This window comes from Oncorhynchus kisutch, linkage group LG16, assembly GCF_002021735.2.
Source record: "Oncorhynchus kisutch isolate 150728-3 linkage group LG16, Okis_V2, whole genome shotgun sequence".
Classification (NCBI taxonomy): domain Eukaryota; kingdom Metazoa; phylum Chordata; class Actinopteri; order Salmoniformes; family Salmonidae; genus Oncorhynchus; species Oncorhynchus kisutch.
Window position 1 is genome coordinate 3366789 of NC_034189.2, and position 10386 is coordinate 3377174.

At 50.5% G+C, this 10386-nt stretch overlaps 1 protein-coding gene across 1 annotated transcript in view; it reads left to right on the forward strand.

Moving 5' to 3' along the window:
• ccdc171 (coiled-coil domain containing 171) overlaps window positions 1-10386 on the forward strand; it is a 75242-nt gene that overhangs the window by 15952 nt on the left and 48904 nt on the right. Inside the window, 7 exon segments of the mRNA XM_031793053.1 lie at window positions 4181-4319; window positions 4594-4714; window positions 5691-5797; window positions 6685-6774; window positions 8415-8606; window positions 8728-9041; window positions 9225-9648. Of these exon segments, the coding sequence (XP_031648913.1) occupies window positions 4181-4319; window positions 4594-4714; window positions 5691-5797; window positions 6685-6774; window positions 8415-8606; window positions 8728-9041; window positions 9225-9648 (1387 nt within the window).

Consider the following 10386-nt stretch of genomic DNA (forward strand, 5'->3'; position numbering starts at 1 on the left):
AGTTTGTCTTACTCACTGCTTTAGCACACTCTGCTAACCCTGATGTCCTTGCTGTGTCTGAATCCTGGCTCAGGAAGGCCACCAAAAATTCAGAGATTTCCATACCCAACTATAACATCTTCCGTCAAGATAGAACTGCCAAAGGGGGAGGAGTTGCAGTTTACTGCAGAGATGGCCTGCAAAGTAATGTCATACTTTCCAGGTCCATACCCAAACAGTTCGAACTACTAATTTTGAAAATTACTCTCTCCAGAAATAAGTCTCTCACGGTTGCCGCCTGCTACCGACCCCCCTCAGCTCCCAGCTGTGCCCTGGACACCATTTGTGAATTGATCGCCCCCCATCTAGCTTCAGAGTTTGTTCTGTTAGGTGACCTAAACTGGGATATGCTTAACACCCCGCCAGTCCTACAATCTAAGCTAGATGCCCTCAATCTCACACAAATCATCAAGGAACCCACCAGGTACAACCCTAACTCTGTAAACAAGGGCACCCTCATAGACGTCATCCTGACCAACTGGCCCTCCAAATACACCTCCGCTGTCTTCAACCAGGATCTCAGCGATCACTGCCTCATTGCCTGTATCCGCTACGGAGCCGCAGTCAAACGACCACCCCTCATCACTGTCAAACGCTCCCTAAAACACTTCTGCGAGCAGGCCTTTCTAATCGACCTGGCCCGGGTATCCTGGAAGGACATTGACCTCATCCCGTCAGTTGAGGATGCCTGGTCATTCTTTAAAAGTAACTTCCTCACCATTTTAGATAAGCATGCTCCGTTCAAAAAATGCAGAACTAAGAACAGATACAGCCCTTGGTTCACCCCAGACCTGACTGCCCTCGACCAGCACAAAAACATCCTGTGGCGGACTGCAATAGCATCGAATAGTCCCCGTGATATGCAACTGTTCAGGGAAGTCCGGAACCAATACACGCAGTCAGTCAGGAAAGCTAAGGCCAGCTTCTTCAGGCAGAAGTTTGCATCCTGTAGCTCCAACTCCAAAAAGTTCTGGGACACTGTGAAGTCCATGGAGAACAACAGCACCTCCTCCCAGCTGCCCACTGCACTGAGGCTAGGTAACACGGTCACCACTGATAAATCCATGATTATCGAAAACTTCAATAAGCATTTCTCAACGGCTGGCCATGCCTTCCGCCTGGCTACTTCAACCTCGGCCAACAGCTCCGCCCCCCCCGCAGCTCCTCGCCCAAGCCTCTCCAGGTTCTCCTTTACCCAAATCCAGATAGCAGATGTTCTGAAAGAGCTGCAAAACCTGGACCCGTACAAATCAGCTGGGCTTGACAATCTGGACCCTCTATTTCTGAAACTATCTGCCACCATTGTCGCAACCCCTATTACCAGCCTGTTCAACCTCTCTTTCATATCGTCTGAGATCCCCAAGGATTGGAAAGCTGCCGCAGTCATCCCCCTGTTCAAAGGGGGAGACACCCTGGACCCAAACTGTTACAGACCTATATCCATCCTGCCCTGCCTATCTAAGGTCTTCGAAAGCCAAGTCAACAAACAGGTCACTGACCATCTCGAATCCCACCGTACCTTCTCCGCTGTGCAATCTGGTTTCCGAGCCGGTCATGGGTGCACCTCAGCCACACTCAAGGTACTAAACGACATCATAACCGCCATTGATAAAAGACAGTACTGTGCAGCCGTCTTCATCGACCTCGCCAAGGCTTTCGACTCTGTCAATCACCATATTCTTATCGGCAGACTCAGTAGCCTCGGTTTTTCGGATGACTGCCTTGCCTGGTTCACCAATTACTTTGCAGACAGAGTTCAGTGTGTCAAATCGGAGGGCATGCTGTCCGGTCCTCTGGCAGTCTCTATGGGGGTGCCACAGGGTTCAATTCTCGGGCCGACTCTTTTCTCTGTGTATATCAATGATGTTGCTCTTGCTGCGGGCGATTCCCTGATCCACCTCTACGCAGACGACACCATTCTATATACTTTCGGCCCGTCTTTGGACACTGTGCTATCTAACCTCCAAACAAGCTTCAATGCCATACAACACTCCTTCCGTGGCCTCCAACTGCTCTTAAACGCTAGTAAAACCAAATGCATGCTTTTCAACCGGTCGCTGCCTGCACCTGCATGCCCGACTAGCATCACCACCCTGGATGGTTCCGACCTAGAATATGTGGACGTCTATAAGTACCTAGGTGTCTGGCTAGACTGCAAACTCTCCTTCCAGACTCATATCAAACATCTCCAATCGAAAATCAAATCAAGAGTCGGCTTTCTATTCCGCAACAAAGCCTCCTTCACTCAAGCCGCCAAGCTTACCCTAGTAAAACTGACTATCCTACCGATCCTCGACTTCGGCGATGTCATCTACAAAATGGCTTCCAACACTCTACTCAGCAAACTGGATGCAGTCTATCACAGTGCCATCCGTTTTGTCACTAAAGCACCTTATACTACCCACCACTGCGACTTGTATGCTCTAGTCGGCTGGCCCTCGCTACATATTCGTCGCCAGACCCACTGGCTCCAGGTCATCTACAAGTCTATGCTAGGTAAAGCTCCGCCTTATCTCAGCTCACTGGTCACGATGGCAACACCCATCCGTAGCACGCGCTCCAGCAGGTGTATCTCACTGATCATCCCTAAAGCCAACACCTCATTTGGCCGCCTTTCGTTCCAGTACTCTGCTGCCTGTGACTGGAACGAATTGCAAAAATCGCTGAAGTTGGAGACTTTTATCTCCCTCACCAACTTCAAACATCAGCTATCTGAGCAGCTAACCGATCGCTGCAGCTGTACATAGTCTATTGGTAAATAGCCCACCCTTTTCACCTACCTCATCCCCGTACTGTTTCTATTTATTTACTTTTCTGCTCTTCTGCACACCAATATCTCTACCTGTACATGACCATCTGATCTTTTATCACTCCAGTGTTAATCTGCAAAATTGTAATTATTTGCCTACCTCCTCATGCCTTTTGCACACATTGTATATAGACCCCCCCTTCGTTTTCTACTGTGTTATTGACTTGTTAATTGTTTACTCCATGTGTAACTCTTTGTTGTATGCTCACACTGCTATGCTTTATCTTGGCCAGGTCGCAGTTGCAAATGAGAACTTGTTCTCAACTAGCCTACCTGGTTAAATAAAGGTGAAATAAAAAAATAAAAAATAAATAAAAGAGTTACCAACCTCATAAATTGCAGCCCAAATAAATGCTTCACCGAATTCAAGTAACAGACACATCTCAACATCAACTGTTCGGAGGAGACTGGGTGAATCAGGCCTTTATGGTCGAATTGCTGCAAAGAAACCACTACTAAAGGACACCAATAAGAAGAAGAGACTTGCTTGGGCCAAGAAACAAGAACAATGGACATTAGACCGGTGGAAATCTGTCCTTTGGTCTGATGAGTCCAAATGTAAAATATTTGGTTCCAACCGTCTTGTCTTTGTGAGACGCAGAGTAGGTGAACTGATGATCTCCATGTGTGGCTCCCACCGTGAAGCATGGAGGAGGAGGTGGTGTGGGGGTGCTTTGCTGGTGACACTCTGTGATTTATGTAGAATTCAACCAACATGGCTACCACAGCTTTCTGTAGTAATACACCATCCCATCTGATCTGCTCTTAGTGGGACTATCATTTGTTTTTCAATAGGACAATGACCCATAACACACCTCCAGGCTGTGTAAGGAGGTGTGTTGGGTCATTGTCCTGTTGAAAAACAAAGGAGAGTAATGGAGTGCTGCATCAGATGACCTGGCCCACACAATCACCCGACCTCAACCCAATTGAGATGGTTTGGAATGAGTTGGACAGCAGAGTGAAGGAAAAGCAGCCAACAAGTCCTCAGCATATGTGGGAACTCATTCAAGACTGTTGGAAAACATTCCAGGTGAAGCTGGTTGAGAGAATGCCAAGAGTTAGCAAATCTGTCATCAAGGCAAAGGGTGGCTACTTTGAAGAATCTAAAATCTAAAATATATTTTGATTTGTTTAACACTTGTTTGGTTACTACATGATTCCATATGTGTTATTTCATAGTTTTGATGTCTTCATTATTATTCTACAATGTAGAAAATAGTAAATATAAAGGGAAACCCTTGAATGAGTTGACGTGTCCAAACCTTTGATTGGTACTGTGTATGGTAGTGATACCTGTGGATGAGGTTAACATTGTGTTGTGGTGTGTAGGCTGGAGAAGGACTACCTGAGTTCTAAGGCAGAGTTGAGTGCAGAGTTAGAGAAGGAGAGAAAAACTGCATCACAAGTCCGAGACCAACTACAGGAACTACACACGCTACACACGCACAGCCTGACACAGCTGGACATGGTAGGAGGATTCACACACACACACTACACACACACACTACACATACACACACACACACACACACACACACACCCGGGGAGGGGAACGACAACTCAAAGAACCACAAGTGTGTCTGAAGGATTGTAAGTGGCAGGTGTTTATTTTCTCTGCTCTCTCTCTCTCTTTCTCTGCTCTCTCTCTCTTTCTCTGCTCTCTCTCTCTTTCTCTGCTCTCTCTCTCTCTCTCTCTCTCTCTCTCTCTCTGTCTCTCTCTCTCTCTGTCTCTCTGTGTTTAGGCTCGTAAGCGTCAGGTGTTACTGGAGGAGGAATATGAGAGCTATCTTAGAGAGTTACAACAGCTACTGCAACTACACACCGCTGTAGGGCCCCTCACTGCTGTAGGACAACTCACCACAGGTCAGTATGTGTGTTGTAGAAAAGCTAAAACATGGTGCAGAACTGACCATAACCCTCACAGAACAGACCATCACCCTCACTGTACTGACCATAACCCTCACTGTACTGACCATCACCCTCACAGAACAGACCATCACCCTCACTGTACTGACCATAACCATAACCCTCACTGTACTGACCATAACCCTCACTGTACTGACCATCACCCTCGCTGTACTGACCATAACCCTCACTGTACTGACCATAACCATAACCCTCACTGTACTGACCATAACCCTCACTGTACTGACCATCACCCTCGCTGTACTGACCATAACCCTCACTGTACTGACCATAACCCTCACAAAACTTACCATAACCCTCACAGAACAGACCATCACCCTCACTGTACTGACCATAACCCTCACTGTACTGACCATAACCCTCACTGTACTGACCATAACCCTCACTGTACTGACCATAACCCTCACTGTACTGACCATAACCCTCACTGTACTGACCATAACCCTCACTGTACTGACCATAACCCTCACTGTACTGACCATCACCCTCGCTGTACTGACCATAACCCTCACTGTACTGACCATAACCCTCACTGTACTGACCATAACCCTCACTGTACTACCATAACCCTCACTGTACTGACCATAACCCTCGCTGTACTGACCATAACCCTCACTGTACTGACCATAACCCTCACAGAACAGACCATCACCCTCGCTGTACTGACCATAACCCTCACTGTACTGATCATAACCATAACCCTCACTGTACTGACCATAACCCTCACTGTACTGACCATAACCCTCACTGTACTGACCATAACCCTCACTGTACTGACCATAACCCTCACTTGCCTCATATCATCACATTGTTGAATAAATGTTTCTATTGAAATCACACTGAGATTCTAATTCGGTTTCTGATATTTAGCTCTTTGCGGTATAAAACTATGTCCTTTCTCTCCTATGTGAAGAAGAGCCTGTTGGAGAGGGAAGAAAGCACAGCCCCTCTACTGTCATGAACATGCTGGGGACAACCCTGACTACATACCAGACCACCCTGGACCAGACTACTACAGAGGTAACCCTCCTAACCCTGACTACATACCAGACCACCCTGGACCAGACTACTACAGAGGTAACCCTCCTAACCCTGACTACATACCAGACCACCCTGGACCAGACTACTACAGAGGTAACCCTCCTAACCCTGACTACATACCAGACCACCCTGGACCAGACTACTACAGAGGTAACCCTCCTAACCCTGACTACATACCAGACCACCCTGGACCAGACTACTACAGAGGTAACCCTCCTAACCCTGACTACATACCAGACCACCCTGGACCAGACTACTACAGAGGTAACCCTCCTAACCCTGACTACATACCAGACCACCCTGGACCAGACTACTACAGAGGTAACCCTCCTAACCCTGACTACATACCAGACCACCCTGGACCAGACTACTACAGAGGTAACCCTCCTAACCCTGACTACATACCAGACCACCCTGGACCAGACTACTACAGAGGTAACCCTCCTAACCCTGACTACATACCAGACCACCCTGGACCAGACTACTACAGAGGTAACCCTGACTACATACCAGACCACCCTGGACCAGACTACTACAGAGGTAACCCTCCTAACCCTGACTACATACCAGACCACCCTGGACCAGACTACTACAGAGGTAACCCTCCTAACCCTGACTACATACCAGACCACCCTGGACCAGACTACTACAGAGGTAACCCTCCTAACCCTGACTACATACCAGACCACCCTGGACCAGACTACTACAGAGGTAACCCTCCTAACCCTGACTACATACCAGACCACCCTGGACCATCAACAGGTCCTGGATCTGTTGTGTCATGGATGTTATGGATTTCTCCTGGATCAGCAGAAACAGTCAGAGAGGCTGGTCCAGGAGGTTCAGTGTTGTTATGTCATCAACAGGTCCTGGATCAGCAGAAACAGTCAGAGAGGCTGGTCCAGGAGGTTCAGTCCAACCAGCGACTGATGTCAGAACAGAAGAGTCACTTAGAGGTGAGTAGTACTGTCAGGTAGCCTAGTGGTTAGAGTGTAGAGGGGGCAGGGTAGCCTAGTGGTTAGAGTGTAGGGGCGGTAGGGTAGCCTAGTGGTTAGAGTGTAGAGGAGGCAGGGTAGCCTAGTGGTTAGAGTGTAGGGGAGGCAGGGTAGCCTAGTGGTTAGAGTGTAGAGGTGGCAGGGTAGCCTAGTGGTTAGAGTGTAGAGGAGGCAGGGTAGCCTAATGGTTAGAGTGTAGGGGCGGTAGGGTGGCCTAGTGGTTAGAGTGTAGAGGAGGCAGGGTAGCCTAGTGGTTAGAGTGTAGAGGCGGCAGGGTAGCCTAGTGGTTAGAGTGTAGAGGGGGCAGGGTAGCCTAGTGGTTAGAGTGTAGAGGTGGTAGGGTAACCTAGTGGTTAGAGTGTAGGGGCGGTAGGGTGGCCTAGTGGTTAGAGTGTAGAGGAGGCAGGGTAGCCTAGTGGTTAGAGTGTAGAGGCGGCAGGGTAGCCTAGTGGTTAGAGTGTAGAGGCGGCAGGGTAGCCTCGTGGTTAAAATGTAGAGGAGGCAGGTAGCCTAGTGGTTAGAGTGTAGAGGTGGCAGGGTAGCCTAGTGGTTAGAGTGTAGAGGAGGCAGGGTAGCCTAGTGGTTAGAGTGTAGAGGCGGCAGGGTAGCCTAATGGTTAGAGTGTAGGGGCGGTAGGGTGGCCTAGTGGTTAGAGTGTAGAGGAGGCAGGGTAGCCTAGTGGTTAGAGTGTAGAGGCGGCAGGGTAGCCTAGTGGTTAGAGTGTAGAGGGGGCAGGGTAGCCTAGTGGTTAGAGTGTAGAGGTGGTAGGGTAACCTAGTGGTTAGAGTGTAGGGGCGGTAGGGTGGCCTAGTGGTTAGAGTGTAGAGGAGGCAGGGTAGCCTAGTGGTTAAAATGTAGAGGAGGCATGGTAGCCTAGTGGTTAGAGTGTAGAGGCGGCAGGGTAGCCTCGTGGTTAGAGTGTAGAGGAGGCAGGGTAGCCTAATGGTTAGAGTGTAGAGGCGGCAGGGTAGCCTAGTGGTTAGAGTGTAGGGGCGGTAGGGTAGCCTAGTGGTTAGAGTGTAGGGGCGGTAGGGTAGCCTAGTGGTTAGAGTGTAGGGGCGGTAGGGTAGCCTAGTGGTTAGAGTGTAGGGGCGGTAGGGTAGCCTAGTGCTTAGAGTGTAGGGGCGGCAGGTAGCCTAGTATGCAGGTAGCCTAGGTAGCCTGACTATGAGGACACAGAGGTCCACCACTGGTTACTGTCAGGGCCCTGACTATGAGGACACAGAGGTCTACCACTGGTTACTGGCAGGGCCCTATGAGAACACAGAGGTCCACCACTGGTTACTGGCAGGGCCCTATGAGAACACAGATGTCTACCACTGGTTACTGGCAGGGCCCTGACTATGAGGACACAAAGGTCCACCACTGGTTACTGGCAGGGCCCTGACTATGAGAACACAGAGGTCTACCACTGGTTACTGGCAGGGCCCTATGAGAACACAGAGGTCCACCACTGGTTACTGGCAGGGCCCTATGAGAACACAGATGTCTACCACTGGTTACTGGCAGGGCCCTGACTATGAGGACACAAAGGTCCACCACTGGTTACTGGCAGGGCCCTGACTATGAGAACACAGAGGTCTACCACTGGTTGCTGGCAGGGCCCTGACTATGAGAACACAGAGGTCCACCACTTGTTACTGGCAGGGCCCTATGAGAACACAGAGGTCCACCACTGGTTACTGGCAGGGCCCTATGAGAACACAGAGGACCACCACTGGTTGCTGGCAGGGCCCTATGAGAACACAGAGGTCTACCACTGGTTACTGGCAGGGCCCTATGAGAACACAGAGGTCCACCACTGGTTACTGGCTCGGCCCTATGAGGACACACTGGTCTACTACTGGTTGCTTGCAGGGCCCTATGAGAACACAGATGTCCACCACTGGTTGCTGGCAGGGCCCTGACTATTAGAACACAGAGGTCCACCACTGGTTGCTGGCAGGGCCCTATGAGGACACAGAGGTCTACTACTGGTTGCTTGCAGGGCCCTATGAGAACACAGAGGTCTACCACTGGTTACTGGCAGGGCCCTATGAGAACACAGAGGTCCACCACTGGTTACTGGCAGGGCCCTATGAGAACACAGAGGTCCACCACTGGTTGCTGGCAGGGCTCTATGAGGACACAGAGGTCTACTACTGGTTGCTTGCAGGGCCCTATGAGAACACAGAGGTCTACCACTGGTTACTGGCAGGGCCCTATGAGAACACAGATATCCACCACTGGTTGCTGGCAGGGCCCTGACTATTAGAACACAGAGGTCCACCACTGGTTGCTGGCAGGGCCCTATGAGGACACAGAGGTCTACTACTGGTTGCTTGCAGGGCCCTATGAGAACACAGAGGTCCACCACTGGTTACTGGCAGGGCCCTATGAGAACACAGATGTCTACCACTGGTTACTGGCAGGGCCCTGACTATGAGAACACAGAGGTCTACCACTGGTTGCTGGCAGGGCCCTGACTATGAGAACACAGAGGTCCACCACTTGTTACTGGCAGGGCCCTATGAGAACACAGAGGTCCACCACTGGTTACTGGCAGGGCCCTATGAGAACACAGAGGACCACCACTGGTTGCTGGCAGGGCCCTATGAGAACACAGAGGTCCACCACTGGTTACTGGCAGGGCCCTATGAGAACACAGAGGTCTACCACTGGTTACTGGCAGGGCCCTATGAGAACACAGAGGTCCACCACTGGTTACTGGCTCGGCCCTATGAGGACACACTGGTCTACTACTGGTTGCTTGCAGGGCCCTATGAGAACACAGAGGTCCACCACTGGTTGCTTGCAGGGCCCTATGAGAACACAGATGTCCACCACTGGTTGCTGGCAGGGCCCTGACTATTAGAACACAGAGGTCCACCACTGGTTGCTGGCAGGGCCCTATGAGGACACAGAGGTCTACTACTGGTTGCTTGCAGGGCCCTATGAGAACACAGATGTCCACCACTGGTTGCTGGCAGGGCCCTGACTATTAGAACACAGAGGTCCACCACTGGTTGCTGGCAGGGCCCTATGAGGACACAGAGGTCCACCACTGGTTACTGGCAGGGCCCTGACTATGAGAACACAGAGGTCCACCACTGGTTACTGGCAGGGCCCTGACTATGAGGACACAGAGGTCTACCACTGGTTACTGGCAGGGCCCTATGAGAACAGAGGGCTACCACTGGTTACTGGCAGGGCCCTATGAGAACAGAGGGCTACCACTGGTTACTGGCAGGGCCCTATGAGAACAGAGGGCTACCACTGGTTACTGGCAGGGCCCTATGAGAACAGAGGGCTACCACTGGTTACTGGCTAACATAGCTCTTTTTTTCTCTCTCTCTGTCTCCTCTCTCTGTCTCTCTCTCTCTGTCTTCTCTCTCTCTGTCTTCTCTGTCTCCTCTGTCTCCTCTCTCTGTCTCCTCTCTCTCTCTCTGTCTCTCTGTCTCTCTGTCTCTCTCTCTGTCTCCTCTCTCTCTCTCTCTCACTCTCTCTCTCTCTCTCTCTCTCTCTCTCTCTCCTCTCTCTCCTCCTCTCTCTCTCTCTCTCTCTATCTCTCTCCTCTCAGCTCGTCTCTCTCTC